General features: G+C 49.7%; 1 protein-coding gene across 1 annotated transcript; it reads left to right on the forward strand.

Moving 5' to 3' along the window:
* Nucleotides 1-1310: 1310 nt before the first annotated feature.
* LOC149427214 (uncharacterized) lies at nucleotides 1311-25541 on the forward strand (the record flags this gene model as incomplete). The annotated part of the gene is made up of 5 exons (XM_089668184.1): nucleotides 1311-1385; nucleotides 6551-6689; nucleotides 8043-8102; nucleotides 10844-11053; nucleotides 25336-25541. Coding segments are annotated over exons 1-5 (653 nt in total), but the record flags the coding sequence as incomplete, so codon positions are not given.
* Between the last annotated feature and the right edge of the window lie 627 nt (nucleotides 25542-26168).

The following is a 26168-nucleotide window of genomic DNA, read 5'->3' on the forward strand; positions in this document are numbered from 1 at the left end:
AAATCCCAGCGGTGAATAAATACCACCAAAATAAAGCTTTATCGGTCTCAAAATAATTCATATGGGTACAGTGTTGCATGACCGCGCAATTGTCATTCAAAGTGTGATCGCGCTGAAAGCTGAAAATTGGCCTGGGGGGGGAAGGGGGTGAAAGTGTCCGGACTGGAAGTGGTTAACCTGCAGCACATTTGCAGATGTGGGGACCGCAGGGAAAGCGACATGGTCAAAAAGACCATGCCATTTGCTGCTGCCATGTGTGGTGGTGTTTTTTGTTTTTTTTTTTCTTTGTTTTGTTTTCAGAAAGCGCAGACATGACAGCTCATTCTTTTACATCTTTTATGTACATGATAGCTCATTCAAATGAATGGACTGCAGACACGAGTCGCATGGTCTGCAATAGTGTGACCCTAAGCTAATGCGTTCCATTGCTCCGCCCCTACACAATGTATCCCAGCATGCCCCTGTGTTTGTGATGCATTCCTATTAGAGGTTGCCAATGATAGATTCCAAGGCCTAGGTTTCTCCGGACTAGTATGAGGCCTAGGTTTCTCCGGACTAGTATGAGGCCTAGGTTTCTCCGGACTAGTATGAGGCCTAGGTTTCTCCGGACTAGTATGAGGCCTAGGTTTCTCCGGACTAGTATGAGGCCTGGGCTTCTCCGGACTAGTATGAGGCCTAGGTTTCTCCGGACTAGTATGAGGCCTAGGTTTCTCCGGACTAGTATGAGGCCTAGGTTTCTCCGGACTAGTATGAGGCCTAGGCTTCTCCGGACTAGTATGAGGCCTGGGCTTCTCCGGACTAGTATGAGGCCTGGGCTTCTCCGGACTAGTATGAGGCCTGGGCTTCTCCGGACTAGTATGAGGCCTGGGTTTCTCCGGACTAGTATGAGGCCTAGGTTTCTCCGGACTAGTATGAGGCCTAGGTTTCTCCGGACTAGTATGAGGCCTAGGTTTCTCCGGACTAGTATGAGGCCTAGGCTTCTCCGGACTAGTATGAGGCCTGGGTTTCTCCGGACTAGTATGAGGCCTAGGTTTCTCCGGACTAGTATGAGGCCTAGGTTTCTCCGGACTAGTATGAGGCCTAGGTTTCTCCGGACTAGTATGAGGCCTAGGTTTCTCCGGACTAGTATGAGGCCTAGGTTTCTCCGAGGGAAAGATTCTTCCTGTGATCTGTAATGCAGCTCTCCATCACGTCTCAGTGCTTTGTATTAGCCTGCTGCCACAGGCTCATTGGATTTGTACTCTATTTTTATTCCATGCCGGCATCATAACCCCCCCTCCCCTTTTTTTTTTTTTTTTCTCTCCTCAGATTGATGAAATCCTTGAACCTGCTGCTAAGCCCACATCTATGAAATACCAAGTGTTCTTCTTTGGCACACATGAAACGTAAGTTGTTTGAAAAGACATATAAGCCTGGTTGGTGGCGAACAAATTGAGAATAGAAGGTCTCAGTGTTCCGGTGTAACAGAGCGGAGTCTTGTTGGTCAGCTTCAGGGGCGGACTGACCATTTAGCCACTTGGGCACTGCCCGAGGGCCCAGGGTCAGTAGGGGCCCCATGAGATGCCCCTGGTACCTTTCATTGGCTTTTTCATAGGCTTTTTTGGGTGTGGGCAAGGACACGGGGGGCCTCATAATCCCCTATTGCCCGGGAGCCCCATGAGTGTTCAGTCTGCCCCTGGTCAGCTTAGAGCCAACCAGTCAGGGTTTTTGCTAAATTTTTGCTCTTTGGTGGTAGTAGTAGTACTGCTTTGCCTTTTATGAACTGCTTTGTGCTCGGTCATTCACTTTGTCAGGGCAGAAATGTTAGTGATACTAAAGTTTCAATAACAAAAATTAAAAAGTCGTTGCGCTTGCCTGCTGTGTGCAACCATATTGCATAGACAGGTCCCTTACTTCCTCCCCTGCAGTGCTGTTGTCTTCTCTGGGTGCCTTCTTGGCAAGCTGGGTGCTAAGCCACCTATGTTTGCGTGCTCCCAAACTGGGCAGTGTGCATCCATTCACACTATGTGTTGGTAAGCTCTGCCCCTACTCCCTCCTCCTGTGAAAGCAGGAAGTCAGGGGAGCAGAGCTGCACATGGTTACAGCTGTGAGGGAACCAGGTAAGTGTTCGGAGCCTAGGACAAATAGTGGTGGGTGTGGGTGGGTAGGTGTATGGGGATGGGGGGGGGGGGGGGTGTAGGGGTAGGTGGGTGTGGTTTGTTTGCTTTAAAGCAGTGGTTCTCAACCTGTGGGTCGCGACCCCTTTGGGGGTCGAACGACCCTTTCACAGGGGTCGCCTAAGACCATCAGAAAACACATATTTCCGATGTGTAGAAAGCAGCTACTGTGTAGAAAGCAGCTACTGTGTAGAAAGCAGCTACTGTGTAGAAACCAGCTACTGTGTAGAAACCAGCTACTGTGTAGAAAGCAGCAGTATTGGAGGTAAAACGACACTTCATGAATTATAATTACTGGGTAAATAATTTTATGGTTGGGGGTCACCACAACATGAGGAACTGTATTAAAGGGTCACGGCATTAGGAAGGTTGAGAACCACTGCTTTAAAGGGAAAAAGGCGCATTTAGGTTAAAAAAAACAAAAACAAATAAAAACAACTTTTTTAGACTTTGACCACTTGCTGACCTCCCACCGTACTTTTACTGTGGGCGGCACGTGCAGGGTACAGTCAGGTTACATGCATGTCATTGTGCCTGTCCTGGTTTGGGTGCACACTGTGAGGCCCTCCTGTGACCGTTGGAGTCACCAGACACAGTGGATCACTGTAACTGGGTATCATGTGAACGCTATGATTGGTCATGGCTATCACATAACAATGTAAACAAGCTGTCACTAATAACTTTCCATTCATGAACAGCTTGTGATTGCTGTGGGCCAATCACAGGTCACAACCAAAAGCATAGTACCTGGCTACCTTTACCATATGATTAGCTGTCGAAGTAGCAGAGTAGAAACAAATTGATTTTTTTTTTAATTTCCAGAATTTTCAGTTTTTTTTTTTTTTTTTTTTCTGGTTATGAAAAAAATATCCAGTGGTGATCAAGAACCACCGAGCGAAAGCTTTCTGTTAATCAAAAAGATATATGTAATTTGAGTACAGTGTTGCTTGACTGCGCGATTGCCCGGTAACCACCTCCCCTCCGGCCATTGTATATAAATGGCCGGACGGTGGCAGTGCAGGGTCGGGTGGCCATTTATAAATGGCCTCCCCGCAACCTGCTTGTGCACGCTCCCTGGGAGTGCGCAACACCGCGATCCAGTGCCCGCTGTGTCCTCCGGACACAGTGGAACACTGATCGTCGGACGGGACCACTGTGCGAGATCCCGATCATGTGATCACTGATTGGCCAATCAGTGATCACATGCAAAGTAGTAAGCAAGATGTCATTTGTGACATTGCTTACTATGTTTGAAATCTGTGAGTGATCACAGAGGTCACATGGTACAGGGCTATTCACAACAGCCTTGTACCATGTGACAAGCTGTGACCAATCACAGCTCACTCAGTAGTTCTCAATGGCTGCAAGAATGCAGCTACAAAGGAGAAATGATTGCTTTTACAGCCTTTATGGGTGTAAAAGCAATCAATGTAAAAAAAAAAAATCTTCATCACCCTCCACAAGTAGTACAGTGTCACCATGGTGACACTGTACTGCTAGCGTGACAGTATGTAAAAAAAAACAAAACAAATATAAAAAAAGAAAAAAATGTAATGGCTATGTGAGCCACCACCACAGTGCTACGCCACAGGCACAAAAAAAAAATAATCTAAAAAAAGTAAAAAAAAAAAAAGTTTAAAAATGATAATTTTGGTTTGTAAACTAATTTGGGGTTTTTTTTTTTTTTTTTTTAACTAAAAAGATAATGGAATACATTTTGACCAAGATTTATGATGAAATACTATTTGCAAAATTTTCTAAAACACTTTTTTTTTTTTTTTCAAACTTTTTGGACTTTTTCATTTACATAGCAAAAAAAAATAAAACTCACAGCGGTGAATAAATACCACCAAAATAAAGCTTTATCTGTCTCAAAAAAAAAAAAAATTCATATGGGTACAGTGTTGCATGACCGCGCAATTGTCATTCAAAGTGTGATAGTGCTGAAAGTTGAAAATTGCCCTGGACAGGAAGGGGGTAAAAATGTCCGGACAGGAAATTATTAAAGAATCGCAGTGCCTAATGGTAAAAAATGGGCCCGGTCCTGAAGGGGGTAAAACCGTCCAGAGCTGAAGTAGTTAACTCGGGCTGTAGGGCTCCTATGGAGGCTGACCTGTCATGTGGGCAGCTGAAGGACATAAAACGGTTAGGCCTCCTTCACACTATATATGTGCATGAAAACTGATGGGAAAACCGTACAGATTTCACTTGCAGAGACACAAGATTACATGTGCGTTTCAGTGAGTTTTACCCCCGGTTCACATATATGCAGCCGTGCTTTGCGCACACACGAGAGCCCATTCATTTGAATGGACTCCTGTTCCCCGGGACACCCAGGGAAGAAATCCCTGCACTTCTGAAAACGCAGCCCCCACGGGAACCTCGGTTCCCAGTACGGCTGCGCTTTCCAGTGCGGGCGCCGTGCGATTAGAACTGACACCCACCTGCGGGTCCGCATTCCTCTGTGCTGGTGGTGAGACTGCTCGGATTTTCGTGTGAATCCGCTGCCACACCACCTGCAAAGATGTGAACCTAGCCTTATACAGGGGCGGACTGACCATTGGAGCACTCGGCACTCACGGGGGCGGACTGACCATTGGAGCACTCGGGCACTCACAGGGGCGGACTGACCATTGGAGCACTCGGGCACTCACAGTGGCGGACTGACCATTGGAGCACTCGGGCACTCACGGTGGCGGACTGACCATTGGAGCACTCGGGCACTCACGGGGGCGGACTGACCATTGGAGCACTCGGGCACTCACGGGGGCGGACTGACCATTGGAGCACTCGGGCACTCACGGGGGCGGACTGACCATTGGAGCACTCGGGCACTCACGGGGGCGGACTGACCATTGGAGCACTCGGGCACTCACGGGGGCGGACTGACCATTGGAGCACTCGGGCACTCACGGGGGCGGACTGACCATTGGAGCACTCGGGCACTCACGGGGGCGGACTGACCATTGGAGCACTCGGGCACTCACGGGGGCGGACTGACCATTGGAGCACTCGGGCACTCACGGGGGCGGACTGACCATTGGAGCACTCGGGCACTCACGGGGGCGGACTGACCATTGGAGCACTCGGGCACTCACGGGGGCGGACTGACCATTGGAGCACTCGGGCACTCACGGGGGCGGACTGACCATTGGAGCACTCGGGCACTGCCCGAGGGCCTGGGGTCAGTAGGGGGCCCCATGAAATGCCCCCTGGTACTTTTTTTTTTTTTTTTTTTAATAGGCTTTTTTGAGTGTGGGCAAGGACACAGGGGCCCCATGATCCTCTATTGCCCGGGGGACCCATGAGTTGTCAGTCCACCCCTGCTTATACACAATACAGATTCTTGCACAGAAAAACATCTGCGTGTGATACTAGCAGTGTGAACTGACAGAGGAACTGACATCTCTGCACCATGGTGTGAATGAGCCCTGAGAGGGGAGGCCGACACCATAACAGCACATCCTGAGTGCCGAGTCTGCTGTATAGTGGTGGTTCAGTCATACCTGCTGTCTATCCTGCCTGCAGCTTAGACAGGCTCATGTTTCAGGCACTTGGTCTAGGTGTGCATCCGTTTCATGTTCTCAATTAGAACTGAATGGAAGAAGCGATTAATGTAGAAAGATGGGGTGTGACCCGTGTATGTCAGACGTTCATAGCTAGACTGGCAGAAAGCATTTAGCCCTGGTTCACACGGTGCGATTTCAGGTGCGACATGCGATTTACAAATCACACCTGAAGTTGTAGCTAATGTATTTCCTTGGCACTGTCTTAATCGGTGCTTTTTGAAGTAGTGCCATTTCAGAAACCGTTCCTACACTACTTTTTTTTCTTTTTTTTTTTTCCCCCCCCCGATTTTCATTGCGGCTTGCATTGACATCTGACGAAGGGGTCCTGTGAGACTCCAAAACGTTGCCTTGCTGTAACTTTGTGATGGTTCATTGAAAATTGTGGACCCGTATTGGTGATCCTCAGTGTGCTGGTGACATTCTCCCTTTCTGTTAAATGAGGTCGCAAGCCACAGTGAAAGCGGAGGTGCAAATCGCACTGACCGGCAGCTTTGAAATTGCGCTGTTTTCAAGTGAAGTCGCGCGATTTCAAAGTTGCATTGTGATCCAGAGCCAATTCATAGTAATCAACTTCAAATATACAAATTAGGAAGGAAATTGGGTACATTTGCTCTGGTGCAGCTGGGACTTTAGTTCCCATTGTTTTAATTTTGTCTGACTGCAGTTATGTAATGTTACTTCTGTTGGTCTGTTTTTGTGAATTTTTTTTTTTTTTTTTTTTGGTGTTTTTGTTTTGTTTTTGTTTTGTGGTGGTGTTTTTTGTTTGTTTGTGGTGGTGTTTTTTGTTTGTTTTTGTTTTTTATTAATTTTTTTTTTTTTCTCTAGAGCATACCTTGGTCCCAAAGACATTGTCCCGTATGAAGAGACCAAGGCTAAGTATGGAAAGGCAAATAAGAGGAAAGGATTTAGCGAGGGCCTCTGGGAAATTGAGAATAACCCAACGGTGAAAGCATCTGGATACCAGGTACCTCTACTGAGCCTCTCACTGTTGCAATGTTCTGGTATTTTGTTGTCAAGATCAAAAACTACCACCCCACCCCCCTCTTTAAAGGGGTTTTAAAACTTTTTTTTTTTTTTCCTTTCCCATAATGCATTTCTTACATTAAGGTAAAAAATGTTTAGGCGTTGGTCTCATCACTCTAGATATAGTCATATTAAATGCCAGATTAGACCTTCAGGCTGGGTTCACACTAATGCGGTGCATCCAATGTGATTCACACAGGAACCGCACCGCATTCCTGTGCAAGTCACATGCGAATTATGTGCGTTGCGATTTAATCCATTATGCATGGCTAAAATCGCATCGCATCCGCACCAAAAAGGTGCCGGACCCTTTTTTGGGTCCGCAATAGATTCGGATTGCATGGGTATTCACATCTATGCGATCCGATTCTGCACATTGCGCTGCGTTTTGCAGACCGATTTCAGGGTGTTAACTTAAAGCGGAGCTCCACCCAAAAGGGGACGTTCCGATTTAAGGACTGCTTCCCCGCTCCACATAAAGGATTGGCACCTTTTGGGGAGGAGCAGGTGCCCGAATTTGATAGGACCGGAAGTGGGAGCGGGTACCTTTCGCCTAGGCGATCGGAAGTGGAAGGTGTCCTCCCTCCCTGTAGTGACAAGTCCCAAAAGACTACAGGACCGTTCATGAAGCGCAGCGCTTCTCGCACATGTGCAGTGAGTGGGTACCCGGCTGTGAAGCCGCAAGCTGTCACAGCCGGGTCTCCCACACTGAAGATGCCGGCCTCCTGGAACACAGGACGGCCGGTGAAACGAGCTGCAGGGGACACACCGAGGGACAGGTACTGTAAGTGGCTGTTTTGTAAGTCAGCAGCTACAGTTTTTGTAGCTGCTGACTTTTATTTTTTGACCGGGTGAGTGGAACTCCGCTTTAACATACACACCCGCAGCGGTTCGCATGAATGGGGTGCGATTCTGATGCGGTGCTGCGAATTCCACACCGCATCAGTGTGAACCCAGGCTCAATGGCTACATACTCTAGGTTGTTGATTCACAGAGAATAAAAACTTCTCAGGCGTTTTTTATACTTTTTTTTTTTTTTTTTTTTTTAATGTTCAAGCCTTCAGCAATAATAAAAGAAAAAAAAACTTCACAAACCGATACATTTTTAAAACACAATGTTGTTTCATCATCTTATTTTCAGTGTCTCGATTTAGGAAAATGTGTAGATCAAAACTAACCACGCGGGTGGATTTGTCTGACCCCTTTCTGCTCACCCGCCTTTGTGATTTTCTTTTTTTTTTTTTTTTTTTTTCCCCTGGACACAACTTTTACTGTTTTTTTTGTTTTTTTCCAGCCTACTTCCCGGAAGAAAGGTGCTAAAGCTGGAGCTAAAGGTTCTAAAGATGGAGAGAAGGTATTCCAATATTTTTATTAAATTGTTTTTTTATTTATGTGCACACATCAAATCTAAACGTGTACAGCAGATAAACCATTGTTGGTACGGAATGCATACAGACATGTTCACATTGAAACACATGGGCAGAGGGGAGGTGGGTTCTTTATACACGATCAGGAAATCTAATGGGTGCATAAATGGGCCCATATTACAGGTAGTGGAGCCCTACCAGCAGGTATATTTGGGTGTAGGAAATAATGGGCAGCAAGGGCGGACTGACCATTTGGAAATTCGGGCTCTGCCCGGGGTCAGTAGGGGGCCCCATGAGATGCCCCTGGTACCTCTTTCATAGGCTTTTTTGAGTTTGGGCAAGACACAGGGGCCCCATGATCCCCTATTGCCCGGGGGGCCCCATGAGTTGTCAGTCTGCCCCTGATGGGCAGAGAGCAATTCTGTTATGGTTTGATAGACTGGACCCAGCTGGGGCTGCTAATGGTAGAGCATGCAACCTTCAGGTAAAATGCGGCCAGGTTGGTGACCCGGCCTAAGGCTGTGGAGGACTGGAGTGTTAGGGGGACATTTTCAGCTCCCTAAAATCTACCTCAAAAGTGAAGAGGATTCCATAGCGGTCAGGCAAGAAGGGGATGAAAAGGAGGTGGGGGGGGGGGTGTATTAGGAGGATAGGGGGAAAGTGCATGAAGGCTTGTGGAGGGTGCGAGGATAAATGGGGGATGTAAGGAATGAACAGTGGGTCTCATTCCCTCCACACCTGGGCAGGGTTTACCCACGTCAGTCGCCACCCCCTGTGTTTTAACTGGATAGCATGTGCTGACAACTGTTCTGGCCTTTTGTGGGAAGGCAGATCGAAAATGTGTCAAGTCTTCTAAAGCCTTCTGGCCAACCAAATATTGTCCCGTGTATGGGCAGGCTGGTTGTACACAAGTAGATTTATCTATTAACTTGTGTACAACCAGCCAGTCAGGTTTTTTTCCAAACCGATCCATGCCACCGGCAATACTGTTCATTGTATTCTGACGGTGTGGATGGCTCCCTGCCATCAGAATACAATAGCACACCGAAAAGGATTCCTCCATCCATCGCGAATATGTGGATAGGGGAATCTAATTCCTGATCATGTGATCACTGATTGGCCAATCAGTGATTACATGCAGAGTAGTACGTAAGATGTCACTTCTGACCTTGCTTACTACATGTGAAATCTGTGAATGATCAGAGATCACATGGTACAGGGCCATTCAGAACAGCCTTGTACCATGTGACAAGCTGTGACCAGTCGCAGCTCACACAGTATTTCTCAATGGCGGCAAGAATGCAGCTGAGAGAAGGAGAAATGATTGATTTTACAGCCTTTATGGGTGTAAAAGCAATCAGTGTAAAAAAAAAAAAAAAAAAAAAATCTTCATCACCCCCCACAAGTAGTACAGTGTCACCATGGTGACACTGTACTGCTAGGGTGACCGTATGTTAAAAAAAAAAAATTAAAATGGAAAGTTTTTTTTTTTAATAATTATAATTTTTGGTTATAAACTAATTTGGTTTTTTTTTTTTTTTTTATACTAAAGATAACTGAATGCATTTTGGCCAAGATTTATGAAGAAATATTTATTTGCAAAATTTTATAAGAAAAACACTTTAAAAAAAAAAAAAAAAAAAAGTTATTGGACTTTTTCATTTATATAGCAAAAAAAAAATCCCCCTTCTTGCCCAGGACAATTTTCAGCTTTCAGCGCTATCACACTTTGAATGACAATTGCGCGGTCATGCAACACTGTACCCATATGAATTTTGTAGCATTTTTTGAGACTGATAAAGCTTTATTTTGGTGGTATTTATTCACCGCTGGGATTTTAATTTTTTTTATGTAAATTAAAAAGTCGAAAAATTTTGAAAGTGTTTTTCTTATAAAATGTTGCAAATAGTATTTCATCATAAATCTTGGCCAAAATGTATTCTGTTATATTTTTAGTAAAAAAATAACCCAAATTAGTTTAAGCAAAAATTATAATTTTTAAACTTTTTTTACATACGGTCACCCTAGCAGTACAGTATCACCATGGTGACACTGTACTACTTGTGGGGGTGATGAAGTGTTTTTTTTTTTTCACACTGATTGCTTTTACATCCTTTATGGGTATAAAAGCAATCATTTCTCCTTCTCTCTGGCTGCATTCTTGCAGCCATTGAGAACTACTGTGTGAGCTGCGATTGGTCACAGCTTGTCACATGGTACAAGGCTGTTGTGAATAGCCTTGTACCATGTGACCTCTGTGATCATTCACAGATTTCACACGTAGTAAGCAATGTCAGAAGTGACACCTTGCTTACTACTCTACATGTGATCACTGATTGGCCAATCAGCGATCACATGATCGGGACCTCGTACAGAGGTCCTGTCCGATCGGTGTTCCACTGTGTCTGGAGGACACAGAGGTCACCGGATCGCGGTGCTGCGCGCTCCCAGGGAGTGCGCACAAACAGGGTGTGGGGAAGCCGTTTATAAACTGTCACCCGACCCTGTACTGCCACCGTCTGGCCGTTTATATACAATGGCCGGACGGGAGGTGGTTAAAGAAACTTGCATAAAATCAAAACATACAGAACAAGTGCAGGTAAATATCACTGCTACTGAATGAAATCCTCCAGACTCTTTGGTTTGCTGCATGAACTGTACGATTGTTGTAATAGAATGTGTCCATTAGAGGGCAGCAGAGCTCATAGGTTTTTATCTCCCTCACCAGCCAACTCCAAAGAAGAGTGCAAAAGATGAAGAAGATGCAGATGCAGATGAAGATGAGGAGGAGGAGGAGGAAGAAGAGGACAAGCCGGAGGGGGACGGAGATAAGAAAGGGAATGCAGATGGCAGCAGTGACGAGGAGGGAAAATTAGTGATTGATGAGCAGTCCAAGGAGAAGGGCGGAACTAAGAGGAAAGCCGAGGATGCTGCAGAGGCAAGTTATTAAATCAAGCCAGTGTGTTTAAAAAAAAAAAAAAAAAACTGTCCTGAGAAGCATGGGGGTTGTCATTGCTTCTAAATGTTGTCTTTGCACTAAACCAGGGGTGGGCAAATGTGGCTCTCCAGCTGTTGAACTACAAGTCCCATCATGCCTCTGCCTTTGGGAGTCATGCTTGTAACTGTCAGTTTTGCAATGCCTCATGGGACTTGTAGTTCTACAACAGCTGGAGGGCCACAGTTTCCCACCCCTGCACTAAACCACTGGCTTTAGAATGTAAATAGGGAGAGAGGCGGGACTGAGCTCTTCCCGTTCCATTATCTTCTCGGATGAAGTGATCGCTCTGTCGTACCAGTACAGTAGCAGCCCATATCTCCAAAGAAAGATCGACACTATTTAATATCGATCAAGAACCATTCTACTGGTCCAGCGCAGACTCTAGCGCAATCTGATCCTTCTTCAGGATAAAGTAATGGCAGCTTCAGTTTCTCTTTGGAAAGGTCCCCCCCCCCCTCCTTTTATTGGATGTCTGTGGCATGCTCTGTCTCAATGCTTTCCTGAAATAAACTTTATTGTGCCTATTAGCTGCTTGGTACGTGTTCCAGTTTTGTTGTGTTTGTGGTATAGTTGTCAGTTCTGGGGTCACAATTTTTGGTTTTTAACTGTTTATAGCACGACGGGTAAAAAAACAAATCTATAGCAAACATACGGGGATTAAACATAAATACAGAAAGTCTACCCGATTTGCAGGTGTGAATGTTTCGACATGTTTCGCGTTGAGTGCAGACGTGATGTGACACACTTTTGCTTCCGCTGTGTGATGAGACACCTAGCTAACAGGCGGGAAGCCTGGCTTTCATCATTCACTGTGTGCGCTGCTAGTAATCATGTCAGAGCTTACTGAGCTTCAAAGAGGGCAAATTGTCCCAGCTAATGGTGCCTCTGTGACTGTAATTGTCATGTGTGCAGTGCTGCGAGGTACAGTATCAAGTATCAGTATGACATATACAGTTTCTGGGAAAACGTTTGATGAGCAATGAGCGCAGTCAACTGACAGAGACAAAAGGACATCGCACAGGTTTGAGCCGGAATAGGAAAACTGCAAAAGTTACTGCGGAGCTCAATTCCAGTCTTCACGCGCTTATGCGTTTGTGAAGACTGCGGTGCCCAACTCCTGCCCTTCTCGCGGCCGGCGGTGCCCAACTCCTGCCCTTCTCGCGGCCGGCGGTGCCCAACTCCTGCCCTTCTCGCGGCCGGCGGTGCCCAACTCCTGCCCTTCTCGCGGCCGGCGGTGCCCAACTCCTGCCCTTCTCGCGGCCGGCGGTGCCCAACTCCTGCCCTTCTCGCGGCCGGCGGTGCCCAACTCCTGCCCTTCTCGCGGCCGGCGGTGCCCAACTCCTGCCCTTCTCGCGGCCGGCGGTGCCCAACTCCTGCCCTTCTCGCGGCCGGCGGTGCCCAACTCCTGCCCTTCTCGCGGCCGGCGGTGCCCAACTCCTGCCCTTCTCGCGGCCGGCGGTGCCCAACTCCTGCCCTTCTCGCGGCCGGCGGTGCCCAACTCCTGCCCTTCTCGCGGCCGGCGGTGCCCAACTCCTGCCCTTCTCGCGGCCGGCGGTGCCCAACTCCTGCCCTTCTCGCGGCCGGCGGTGCCCAACTCCTGCCCTTCTCGCGGCCCAACTCCTGCCCTTCTCGCGGCCCAACTCCTGCCCTTCTCGCGGCCCAACTCCTGCCCTTCTCGCGGCCCAACTCCTGCCCTTCTCGCGGCCCAACTCCTGCCCTTCTCCTGCCCTTCTTACCAACTCGCCACAAAGTACAGGTTAATCTCACTCCGCGCTGTCACTGCCGTAATAATGCCGCTCTCGGCTCTACCCTGCACAGAGACTTTCCCGCTCGCTGGACCGCAATCTGTGTCAGCAGCCTGAGAGCAATTGTCACTGGGATAAGTTACCTATGTAATTAACCCTTTAAATGCCACCACGGCCTTTTTACTAAAAAGGAGGAAACTCACAATCCTTGGCAATAGCACCATGATCTTGGCATAAACGTCTGTAACACACACTGTCACCCCAGACAGGTATATTCAGAAGAATATTTTACAGTAGCACTCTTCAAGAGACAGGGATTCTTTTTAGTTTGCATTAACCTCCCTAGCGGTATTCCCGAGTGTAGTTCGGGGTAAAATGTCTGTACCAAAAGCGGTAACCCCGAGCTACACTCGGGCTTACCATGCGGCGCTGCTCAGGGATTCCCTACAGCGCTTACCTTGTCCTTCGCTCCCCCGATGTGTCCCCTGTAGCATCCCCGGCCATCTCCTCCGGCCGATGCCGGCATCCGGCTTCTGTGTTCCGGTCCCTGTGACGTCGGGACGTACGGGCGCCGCTGGTGGCGGGAAATTTGAAAATTTTAAAAAAGTCATTTTTTTTTCCAAATAAATTTTACATAGTAAAACATTGCTGTTTCAACCCATTTCACATACATTTTGTCCCGAGTGCTTTGTCCGGCGCCCTGCCTGCATTGTTACTGTTCTTTCTGCCTGGAAACAGAAACGTCCATGGCGTCCAAAAAGCGTCCCTTTAGGTCAAAATCAGTTTTAGACCGGCTAGAGAACAGCGATAGTAAATCAGAACCACTTGCAGAATTGAGTGATAATGATTCGTGGGGGAAATTCCTCATCAGACACTGAAAACGATTTTGCGACTTTGCTCAGCGATGTGCGAACTTGGCGCTATATTTCAAATTTCAGTGTTTTTGGTTTGATTATATTATTGAATTAAATGTATTATTATTATATTATTATTTTTTATGATTATTTTTTAAATTATAATTTATGATTTCGTGTTTCAAGTTTTATCCTACCCGGGATGGTTACTAGACTCTTGTTCGGACAGATTTCAGTGAGTTATTCCTAAGAATTACAGCCTACAATAAAAAACGACATATTTCCATGCAAAATAATGGTACCGCTTTCAGCACCAAAAATCTGAAATAATCAGACCACTAGGGAGGTTAAAAGCTTTAGAGACCTTTTCAACACTTGTTTTCCAAATGGGGTTTAATACTGAAAAGGTCAAAATGGTGGGAAAAAATATTTACAGAAGAAGTTAGAGACCTAAAGAGAACAAAACGCAACAGAAATAAAAAGAATACTTGCAAAGTCCTGGTTTTTGCTGAGGCCGATTGTCCAAGCAAAAACGTTGCCGTGGCTCACTTTGGGTGTTCTTGGTTGAGGTAAAAACAAGCGCTTCCTTTACAGGTCCAGTCATTCCATTTCCTGTAAAATATAAAAGGGGTGTTGTCAGAGACCATCTAACCCAGGGGTCTACAAAGATTCTAAAAAAAAAAAAAGGGGGGGTGGGGCACTTTTTATTGTCCTTCAAACTTTTAGGAGGGTCGGACTGTGGCCAGCAGGAGTGTAAATTTTCTGGTATCAGTAAACATCGCCACATGGTATCATTGGGAGGAATAGTGCCCCATTGTTGGTGTCAGTGGGAGAAATAGTGCCCCATTGTTGGTGTCAGTGGGAGAAATGGTGCCCCATTGTTGGCCTCGGTTGGAGAAAGGGGTGACCCCTTGTCGGCGTCGGTTGGAGAAAGGGGTGACCCCTTGTCGGCGTCGGTTGGAGAAAGGGGTGACCCCTTGTCGGCGTCGGTTGGAGAAAGGGGTGACCCCTTGTCGGCGTCGGTTGGAGAAAGGGGTGACCCCTTGTCGGCGTCGGTTGGAGAAAGGGGTGACCCCTTGTCGGCGTCGGTTGGAGAAAGGGGTGACCCCTTGTCGGCGTCGGTTGGAGAAAGGGGTGACCCCTTGTCGGCGTCGGTTGGAGAAAGGGGTGACCCCTTGTCGGCGTCGGTTGGAGAAAGGGGTGACCCCTTGTCGGCGTCGGTTGGAGAAAGGGGTGACCCCTTGTCGGCGTCGGTTGGAGAAAGGGGTGACCCCTTGTCGGCGTCGGTTGGAGAAAGGGGTGACCCCTTGTCGGCGTCGGTTGGAGAAAGGGGTGACCCCTTGTCGGCGTCGGTTGGAGAAAGGGGTGACCCCTTGTCGGCGTCGGTTGGAGAAAGGGGTGACCCCTTGTCGGCGTCGGTTGGAGAAAGGGGTGACCCCTTGTCGGCGTCGGTTGGAGAAAGGGGTGACCCCTTGTCGGCGTCGGTTGGAGAAAGGGGTGACCCCTTGTCGGCTGGAGAAAGGGGTGACCCCTTGTCGGCTGGAGAAAGGGGTGACCCCTTGTCGGTTGGAGAAAGGGGGTGACCCCTTGTCGGTTGGAGAAAGGGGTGACCCCTTGTCGGTTGGAGAAAGGGGTGACCCCTTGTCGGTTGGAGAAAGGGGTGACCCCTTGTCGGTTGGAGAAAGGGGTGACCCCTTGTCGGCTGGAGAAAGGGGTGACCCCTTGTCGGCTGGAGAAAGGGGTGACCCCTTGTCGGCTGGAGAAAGGGGTGACCCCTTGTCGGCTGGAGAAAGGGGTGACCCCTTGTCGGCTGGACGAATAGTGTTTTGTATCAGTGGGAGGAATAGTGCCCCAAGGGCCAGATAAAGGCATGCAAAGGGCCACGTCCAGCCCCCCGGGGCCGCAGTTTGAGGACCACTGATCTAACCAATCATCCTGTTTAAGGGATGGGTGCTGGGAAGCCAAGTTTGACCAATTCCCAAATACAGTTCATTCTAGATATTTATATTTCTGAATATCAACCATATACATTCGGTTACCATGCAGATTGTTGTCCAGCATGAATTTATCTTCTCAACAGATACAGATGTGACCGATCTCCAATATCGATTTCTCATAGGAGGGTTGTGGAGGCCTAATCCACTCTGGAACTTCCTAGCATAGAAGCAAGAATATAAGGGTTCAAAATGCTACCCAATGACTGACGAAGATGACTTTATTCTGGCTAAATGGTCATAATTCCAGAAATGTTAAAACATGCTGAGGTTTTAGAATCTTGGCTCATAAGCGGTCTATCAGAAATGTGTATTCGCTGTTTTTGTTCTGATATTTGCGACTGCGTTTCTGTTCTCTTAACCATTTAAGAGCCGCCCCTTTGCAGATATACTGCTACAGGGCGGCTCCGCTGTGCAAAATCAAATACATCAGTACGTGATTTTGCCTAACCGCATAGGGGGCGCATGCGCCACCTTACCTATGCAGCTATGTCATTCACTGGGTACTGGTCGGTGATTCCCAGTTGATCCTCGGCGGGGCTGAAAGGGGAGCGATCTGTGTGTAAACACAGATCTCTCTCCTGTCGGCATGGACATGCTGCTTTGTATTTGTTTTGCTGTACAGAGATACAAAGCAGCATGTCTCCCAAGTAAAACACAACACGGCATACATAGTAAAACACCGCACACTGTTAACCCTTTGATCGCCCCAGATGTTAACCCCTTCCTGCCCAGTGTCATTAGTACAGCGTCGGCGCTTTTAACCACTAGCCTACAGGGCACTTATACCCCCTTCCTGTCCAGGCCAATTTCCAGCTTTCAGCGCTGTCACGCTTTGACAATTGCGCGGTCATGCAACACTGTACCCATATGAAAATTTTTATCATTTTTTTGTGACAGAGCTTTATTTTGGTGGTATTTAATCACCTTTGGGTTTATTTTTTCTTAAACCAGAAACCACTGAAAATTTAAAAAGTTTTTTCTTAGTTTTGTTATAAAATTTTGTAAAGAAGTGATTTTTCTCCACTGATGTGCGCTAATGAGGCTGCAGTGATGGACACTGATAGGTAGCACTGATGGGCACTGATGAGGAGGCACTGGTAGGTGGCACTGATGGGCATTGACAGGCATCACTGATGGGCACTGATGAGGAGGCACTGGTAGGTGGCACTGATGGGCATTGACAGGCATCACTGATGGGCACTGAAAGGCCACACTCATATGCGGCACTGACTGGCACTGGTAGGTGGCACCAACGGGGCTACACAGATCATCCGGGCACACTGATTATCAGTGCTCTGATGATCAATGTAGATGTCCCCTCCGAGGGATGCCGATTACCGGCTCTCCTCTCCTCTGTCAGTGTGACAGCTCATGAGGAGAGAAATGCTGATAACCAGCATTTCCCTGTTTACATGTGATCAGCTGTGATTGGACACAGCTGATCACATGACCGAGCCAACATCTTCGGCTCTTTCCGTTGATCGGTGATCCGCTGTGTCGGAGGGACACAGCACACCGCCTATCGCTGCGCGCTCCCGGTTAGAAAGGGAGAACGTCATATGACGTCCTCTCAATGAGAGAACCGCCTTGCGCCCGTCGTACTATATGGCGGGCGGGAGGCGGTTAATTAGCACTGATTACTGTATTAGCCCGGGTTCACATATGCGGTACGGTATATCGCATGTGATTCGCAAAGGAACCGCACCGCATTGCTGTGCAAATCACATGCAGTTTATGTGTGGTGCGATTGGAGGTTACATTTTTCTAATCGCACCGCACCAAAAAAGGTGCAGGACCCTTTTTTTTTATTTTTGGTCCACACTAGAATCTGATCGCATGGGTATTCACACCTATGCGATTCAATTCTGCACATCGCACCGCATTTTGTGGATCGCTTTCGAGGTGTTAACTTGACATGCCCCAAATGACCCCTTTTTGCAGAGTAGACAGTCCGACGTATTTCATAATAGGCATGGCGAGTTTTTTGAAGTTGTATTTTTTTTGTCATTTTTCGGAAAATGAAAAAATGCAAAAAATTGTTTTCACAATTTTTTTTTTTCTTTTACATACTGTCACCAATGCAGTACAGCGTCATCATATAACTGGCATGGCGGTCATCAGGGACACTGACTGGTGACAGTATGGAAAAAAAAATATATTTTTTTAATTTTTTTATTTTTTGTTATTTTTTTTAAGATTTTATTTTTCATATTTCACTGTCCAAAGTAGTACAATGTTACCATAGTAACATTGTACTACTTTGTGTGTAAAAAAAAAAAAAAAAAAAATACTGATCACTTCCCCAATTTGCTTATAGCAAAGAATTACTTTGTTATAAGCAAGCATTTACCTGAATGACATCGATTCATTCAGGGCTTTTTTTTTTTTTTTTTTTTTTTTTTGTGCTTAGCTATGATTTGGCCACAGCTAATCACATGACATGTGCATGTGATTAGCTGTGACCATTCACAGATACACTAGTATACAATGGATGGCATGAATGAAGCCATCCATTGTATACAACTGTCATGTAACCTGCTGTGATTGGTCACAGCAGGTCACATGGTACCGGCAACGGGGGCCGATACTCGGATCTGTCATCGGCCGTGTCTGAGGTACACGGCCGGTGACAATCGCGCCGCTGCACAGCTCTGCAAGCGCGAAAAGTGCGCATGTGCGGGAGGACGCCATTTGGCGTCCAACCCGGAAATCCAATATATTTTTCCGGCCGCCTTTTGGCTATTGGCCGGGCGTGTATTGGTTAATATACACTTATTGGTGTTTTTTGTTTTTTTTTTAAGCAGCAAAGAGAATATATTTTGGCCTAAATTTATGAAGAAATGTTTTTTTGTTCATTTTTTTTTTTTTTTACTGGATGTTTTATAGCAACAAGTCGAAAAAAATTAGTTTTGTTTTATAGCGCTCAAAATAAACGCAGAGGTAATCAAATACCACCAAAAGAGCGGTCTATTTGTGAGGGGAGAAGGGACATAAATTTATGTACAGTTTTGCATGACTGCGCAATTATCAGTTAAAAGCAGCAGCGCTGTATCGCAAAAAAATGGCCTGGTCAAGAAGGGGGGTAAATCTTTTGGCGGGCAAGTGGTTAATTGCTCAAGCTTGTAAGGATGGCTTTTTTTTTTTTTTTTTTCTTAACCACTTCCTGTCCGGACACTTTCACCCCTTTCCTGTCCAGGGCAATTTTCAGCTTTCAGTGCTATCACACTTTGAATGACAATTGCGCGGTCATGCAATACTGTACCCATATGAATTTTTTACCATTTTTTTGAGACAGATAAAGCTTTATTTTGGTGGTATTTATTCACCGCTAGGATTTTTATTTTTTTTACTATGTAAATGGAAAAGTCCAAAAATTTTGAAAAAAAGTGTTTTTTTTAATAAAATTTTGCAAATAAATAATATTTCATCCTAAATCTTGGCCAAAATTTATTCCGTTATTTTTTTAGTAAAAAAAAAAAATCCAAATTAGTTTATAACCAAACATTATAATTTTTAAACATTTTTTTTTACATTTTTATTTTATTTTTTTATATTTTTTATTTTTACATACTGTCACCCTAGCAGTACAGTGTCACCATGGTGACACTGTACTACTTGTGGGGGGTGATGAAGATTATTTTTTTTTTTTTTTACACTGATTGCTTTTACACCCATATAGGATGTAAAAGCAATCATTTCTCTTTCTCTCTGTCTGCATTCTTGCAGTCATTGAGAAATACTGAGTGAGCTGTGATTGGTCACAGCTTGTCACATGGTACAAGGCTGTTGTGAATAGCCTTGTACCATGTGACTTCTGTGATCATTCATAGATTTCACACGTAGTAAGCAATGATGTCACAAGTGACATCTTGCTTACTACTTTGCATGTGATCACTGATTCGCCAATCAGCTTCCTGGGGCGATGTCAGAAGGGAACCAGTGCTGCTATTCACCACCATGTGTGACAAACTGTCATGGCTGCAATGTGAACAACATGGCGTCCTTGCAGCAATGTGAACAACATGGCGTCCTTGCAGCAATGTGAACAACATGGCGTCCTTGCAGCAATGTGAACAACATGGCGTCCTTGCAGCAATGTGAACAACATGGCGTCCTTGCAGCAATGTGAACAACATGGCGTCCTTGCAGCAATGTGAACAACATGGCGTCCTTGCAGCAATGTGAACAGCATGGCGTCCTTGCAGCAATGTGAACAACATGGCGTCCTTGCACTGTCGCCCAGCTCAGTGTGTGTTCCCATTACAGACAGCGGTGTCCTGTATACTGTATACGCCCGCATAGCCTGATACTACACCTCACAACACACATAAATTGGTGACTTCAGTCAGAGGCGCCAGCTAAGCGGCACCAACAAGGTTCCCTCTGAGAAGCTCCGTAAGCTCTGACGTCACTCTGTATTACTAGCAACGCACTCAGTGAGTGACTAAAGTGAGGCTTCCCACCTGTCAGCTAGGTGTCTCATCACACAGCAGAAGCAAAAGAATGATACATCACTTCTACTTTCCACAGGAAACGGTCACTTTCACTCCTGCAAATCGTGGGGAGTGTTGGGTATTTGTGTGTGTGTGTGGGGGGGGGGGGGGGTGTTGGGTATTTGTGTAGGGGGGGTGTTGGGTATTTGTGTGGGGGGGTGTTGGGTATTTGTGTGGGGGGGGTGTTGGGTATTTGTGTGTGGGGGGGGGGGGGTTGGGTATTTGTGTGTGTGGGGGGGGGTTGGGTGTTTGTGTGTGTGGGGGGTGGTTGGGTGTTTGTGTGGGGGGGGGGGGTTGGGTGTTTGTGTGGGGGGGGTGTTGGGTATTTATGTGTGTGGGGGGGTGTTGGCTATTTGTGGGGGGGGGGGTGTTGGCTATTTGTGGGGGGGGGGGTGTTGGCTATTTGTGGGGGGGGGGGTGTTGGCTATTTGTGGGGGGGGGGGGGGTGTTGGCTATTTGTGGGGGGGGGGGGGGGTGTTGGCTATTTGTGGGGGGGGGGGGGTGTTGGCTATTTGTGGGGGGGGGGGGGGTGTTGGCTATTTGTGGGGGGGGGGGGGTGTTGGCTATTTGTGGGGGGGGGGGGGTGTTGGCTATTTGTGGGGGGGGGGGGGGGTGTTGGCTTTGTGGGGGGGGGGGGGGGTGTTGGCTATTTGTTGGGGGGGGGGGGTGTTGGCTATTTGTGTGTGTGGGGGGGGGGGGGTGTTGGGTGTTTGTGTGTGTGGGGGGGGGGTGTTGGGTGTTTGTGTGCGGGGGGGGGGGGGGGGTGTTGGGTGTTTGTGTGCGGGGGGGGGGGTGTTGGGTGTTTGTGTGTGTGGGGGGGGGGGTGTTGGGTGTTTGTGTGTGTGTGTGTGGGGGGGGGGTGTTGGGTGTTTGTGTGCGGGGGGGGGGGGGGTGTTGGGTGTTTGTGTGCGGGGGGGGGGTGTTGGGTGTTTGTGTGTGTGGGGGGGGGGGTGTTGGGTGTTTGTGTGTGTGTGTGTGGGGGGGGGTGTTGGGTGTTTGTGTGTGCGGGGGGGGGGGGGTGTTGGGTGTTTGTGTGTGCGGGGGGGGGGGGGTGTTGGGTGTGGGGGGGGGGGTGTTGGGTGTGGGGGGGGGGGGGTGTTGGGTGTGGGGGGGGGGGGGGTGTTGGGTGTTTGTGTGTGTGGGGGGGGGGTGTTGGGTGTTTGTGTGTGTGTGGGGGGGGGGGGGGTGTTGGGTGTGGGGGGGGGGGGGTGTTGGGTGTTTGTGTGGGGGGGGGGGTGTTGGGTGTTTGTGTGTGTGTGTGGGGGGGGGGGTGTTGGGTGTTTGTGTGTGTGTGTGTGTGTGGGGGGGGGGGTGTGTGTGTGTGTGGGGGGGGGGGGGTGTTTGTGTGTGCGGGGGGGGGGGGGGGGGTGTTGGGTGTTTGTGTGTGCGGGGGGGGGGGGGTGTTGGGTGTTTGTGTGTGCGGGGGGGGGGGGGGTGTTGGGTGTTTGTGTGTGTGTGTGCGGGGGGGGGTGTTTGTGTGTGTGTGGGGGGGGGTGTTTGTGGTGTGTGGGGGGGGGGGGTGTTGGGTGTTTGTGTGTGTGGGGGGGGGGGGTGTTGGGTGTTTGTGTGTGGGGGGGGGGGGTGTTGGGTGTTTGTGTGTGGGGGGGGGGGGTGTTGGGTGTTTGTGTGTGGGGGGGGGGTGTTGGGTGTTTGTGTGGGGGGGGGGGGGTGTTGGGTGTTTGTGTGTGGGGGGGGGGGGGTGTTGGGTGTTTGGGGGGGGGGGGGTGTTGGGTGTTTGTGTGTGGGGGGGGGGGTGTTGGGTGTTTGTGTGTGTGGGGGGGGGGGGGTGTTGGGTGTTTGTGTGTGGGGTGTTTGTGTGTGGGGGGGGGGGGGGTGTTTGGGTGTTTGTGTGTGGGGGGGGGGGGTGTTTGTGTGTGTGTGGGGGGGGGGTGTTTGTGTGTGTGTGGGGGGGGGGTGTTTGTGTGTGTGGTGGGGGGGGGGTGTTTGTGTGGGTGGGGGGGGGGGTGTTTGTGTGTGTGGGTGGGGGGGGGTGTTTGTGTGTGTGGGTGGGGGGGGGGTGTTTGTGTGTGTGTGTGGGGGGGGGGTGTTTGTGTGTGTGTGTGTGTGGGGGGGGTGTTGTGTGTGTGTGGGGGGGGGGGTGTTTGTGTGTGTGTGTGGGGGGGGGGGGGGTGTGTTTGTGTGTGTGTGTGGGGGGGGGGGGGTGTTGGGTGTTTGTGTGCGGGGGGGGGGGTGTTGGGTGTTTGTGTGCGGGGGGGGGGGGGGTGTTGGGTGTTTGTGTGTGGGGGGGGGGGGGTGTTGGGTGTTTGTGTGTGGGGGGGGGGGTGTTGGGTGTTTGTGTGTGTGTGTGGGGGGGGGGGGTGTTGGGTGTTTGTGTGTGGGGGGGGGGTGTTGGGTGTTTGTGTGTGTGTGGGGGGGGGGTGTTGGGTGTGTGGGGGGGGGGGGGGTGTTGGGTGTTTGTGTGTGCGGGGGGGGGGGTGTTGGGTGTTTGTGTGTGCGGGGGGGGGGGGTGTTGGGTGTTTGGGTGTGGGGGGGGGGGGGGGTTGGGGTGTTTGTGTGTGTGGGGGGGGGGGTGTTGGGTGTTTGTGTGTGGGGGGGGTGTTGGGTGTTTGTGTGGGGGGGGGGTGTTGGGTGTTTGTGTGTGTGGGGGGGGGGGTGTTGGGTGTTTGTGTGTGTGTGTGTGGGGGGGGGGGGTGTTTGTGTGTGTGTGTGCGGGGGGGGGGGTGTTTGTGTGTGTGTGGGGGGGGGGGGGGTGTTTGTGTGTGCGGGGGGGGGGGGTGTTTGTGTGTGCGGGGGGGGGGGTGTTTGTGTGTGCGGGGGGGGGGGGGGGGGTGTTTGTGTGTGTGTGGGGGGGGGGGTGTTTGTGTGTGTGTGGGGGGGGGGGTGTTTGTGTGTGTGGGGGGGGGGGTGTTTGTGTGTGGGGGGGGGGGGGTGTTTGTGTGTGGGGGGGGGGGGTGTTTGTGTGTGTGTGGGGGGGGGGGTGTTTGTGTGTGTGTGGGGGGGGGGTGTTTGTGTGTGTGTGGGGGGGGGGGGTGTTTGTGTGTGTGGGGGGTGTTGGGTGTTTGTGTGTGTGGGGGGTGTTGGGTGTTTGTGTGTGTGGGGGGTGTTGGGTGTTTGTGTGTGTTGGGGGGTGTTGGGTGTTTGTGTGTGGGGGGGGGGGGTGTTGGGTGTTTGTGTGTGGGGGGGGGGGTGTTGGGTGTTTGTGTGTGGGGGGGGGGGTGTTGGGTGTTTGTGTGTGGGGGGGGGGTGTTGGGTGTTTGTGTGTGTGTGGGGGGGGGGGGGGTGTTGGGTGTTTGTGTGTGGGGTGTTTGTGTGTGTGTGTGTGTGGGGGGGGGGGGGGGGGGGTGTTTGTGTGTGTGTGTGGGGGGGGGGTGTTTGTGTGTGTGTGTGGGGGGGGGGGGGTGTTTGTGTGTGTGGGGGGGGGGGGGGGTGTTTGTGTGTGTGTGTGGGGGGGGGGGGTGTTTGTGTGTGTGTGTGGGGGGGGGGGGGGGTGTTTGTGTGTGTGTGTGTGGGGGGGGGGGTGTTTGTGTGTGTGTGTGGGGGGGGGGGGGTGTTTGTGTGTGTGTGTGGGGGGGGGGGGGTGTTTGTGTGTGTGTGTGGGGGGGGGGGTGTTTGTGTGTGTGTGTGGGGGGGGGGGTGTTTGTGTGTGTGTGTGGGGGGGGGGGTGTTTGTGTGTGTGTGTGGGGGGGGGGGGTGTTTGTGTGTGTGTGTGGGGGGGGGGGTGTTTGTGTGTGTGTGGGGGGGGGGGGTGTTTGTGTGTGTGTGGGGGGGGGGGTGTTTGTGTGTGTGTGGGGGGGGGGGGTGTTTGTGTGTGTGTGGGGGGGGTGTGTGTGTTTGTGTGTGTGTGGGGGGGGGGGGTGTTTGTGTGTGTGTGTGGGGGGGGTGTTTGTGTGTGTGTGTGTGGGGGGGGGGGTGTTTTGTTTGTGTGTGTGTGTGGGGGGGGGGGGGGTTTTGTGTGTGTGGGGGGGGGGGGTTTGTGTGTGTGTGGGGGGGGGGGTTTGTGTGTGTGGGGGGGGGGGTGTTGGGTGTTTGTTTGTGTGTGGGGGGGGGGGGGTGTTGGGTGTTTGTTTGTGTGTGGGGGGGGGGGGGTGTTGGGTGTTTGTTTGTGTGGGGGGGGGGGGGGTGTTGGGTGTTTGTTTGTGTGGGGGGGGGGGGGTGTTGGGTGTTTGTTTGTGTGTGGGGGGGGGGGGTGTTGGGTGTTTGTTTGTGTGTGGGGGGGGGGTGTTGGGTGTTTGTTTGTGTGTGGGGGGGGGGGTGTTGGGTGTTTGTTTGTGTGTGGGGGGGGGGGTGTTGGGTGTTTGTGTGTGTGGGGGGGGGGGTGTTGGGTGTTTGTGTGTGGGGGGGGGGGGTGTTGGGTGTTTGTGTGTGGGGGGGGGGGGTGTTGGGTGTTTGTTTGTGTGTGTGGTGGGGGGGGGGGGTGTTGGGTGTTTGTTTGTGTGTGTGTGTGGGGGGGGGTGTTGGGTGTTTGTTTGTGTGTGTGGGGGGGGGTGTTGGGTGTTTGTTTGTGTGTGGGGGGGGGGGGTGTTGGGTGTTTGTTTGTGTGTGTGGGGGGGGGGGGTGTTGGGTGTTTGTTTGTGTGTGTGTGGGGGGGGGGTGTTGGGTGTTTGTTTGTGTGTGTGGGGGGGGGGTGTTGGGTGTTTGTTTGTGTGTGTGGGGGGGGGGGGTGTTGGGTGTTTGTTTGTGTGTGTGGGGGGGGGGGGTATTGGGTATTTGTGTTTTTGGTATGTTGGGGGTTTGTGTGTGTGTTGGGGGTTTGTGTGTGTGTTGGGGGTTTGGGGGGGGGGGGGGGTGTTGGGGGTTTGTGTGTGGGGGGTGTTGGGTATTGGTGTGTTGGGTTTTTGTGTGCCAAGATTTTTCTTCCCTGCTCTGCTGTACAGAAGGACATGAGGTTGTGCCTCCATGTTCTAGTGTAAGTACAGTGGGTAGCGGGGGGCGTCTGTGGACGATGCTGTAGAAGTATGGCAGCCAATGATGGATGATGTATAGAAAAAGCGGTACTGAGCAGCACTTCTAAAGAGTGGAAGCAAATTGTGTGCAGAAGATGACGCAGGAAGGCGCTCCTAAGTGCAGTCATACAAGTTCATGTTGTCCTCAGATTACTGCACTTAGAAGCGCCTTCATATTCTAGTGTAAAGACTCTAATTTTCCTTTGTGGTTTTTTTTTTTGCTTTGCAGAGTTCCCCCAAGAGGGTTAAACCCGAGGATGACCAGGATGCAGAAAAGACGGACAGCAAGGAATCGGCGACAGCAGCGGAAAAGAAGACGCCGGAGGCAGATAAAGAAGACGGCAGCGAGGCACCCAAGGTAGAGGATTCAAAAGTAGAGGAAAAGGCAGAGGAGAAAGTTGTAGAAGACGAAAAACCCAGCGAACAGGAGGCAAGGTAACGCTTCGTACGATCGCAGCTGCTGGAAAGCTTTCGGGCAAAAACAAAACGCTTCTTATTATACAGGATTTATATAGCGCCAACAGTTTGCTCAGCGCTTCACATTGGAGTTATATGTATTAACTTGTGAGCCACTAATTTATCAACAAAAGACTAAATTATCTAAATGGTTCGCTGGTATTCGGTCACATCCTCATATATTTGTGCAATTATGAAACATCCAAGTGATAACAAAAAATACCGCGCTCCAAAACTTACAATTATTTCTAATCCATGTCTGAATTCATAAAATACCTTTGTAATATATTAGTGTAAAAATTCACTTCACTTCATATAGAATATATTCAAATAAAATTTATAATCTACCAATTTTATAATCTATTGTGATCCACTGTGCTTGTAAATAATTAACCACATGCCGCCCAGCCACTGTATAAATACGGCGGCAGGGCGGCACAGCTGGGCAAAAGCACGTTTAAAAACGTGCGTTTTATAAACTGGTAGGGGGGCGCGCGCGAGGCGCGCCACCCCACCTGTCCCACCGATGTCAGTCGCCGGGTCACAGCCGGTCGTTGCCGGCAATCGCTGACAGAGAGCACAGCTGCAGTAGCTGTGCTTTCTGTC

This window comes from Staurois parvus, unplaced genomic scaffold (assembly GCF_062004578.1).
Source record: "Staurois parvus isolate SC_StPar_1 unplaced genomic scaffold, SC_StPar_1.0 ptg003930l, whole genome shotgun sequence".
NCBI classification, from domain to species: domain Eukaryota; kingdom Metazoa; phylum Chordata; class Amphibia; order Anura; family Ranidae; genus Staurois; species Staurois parvus.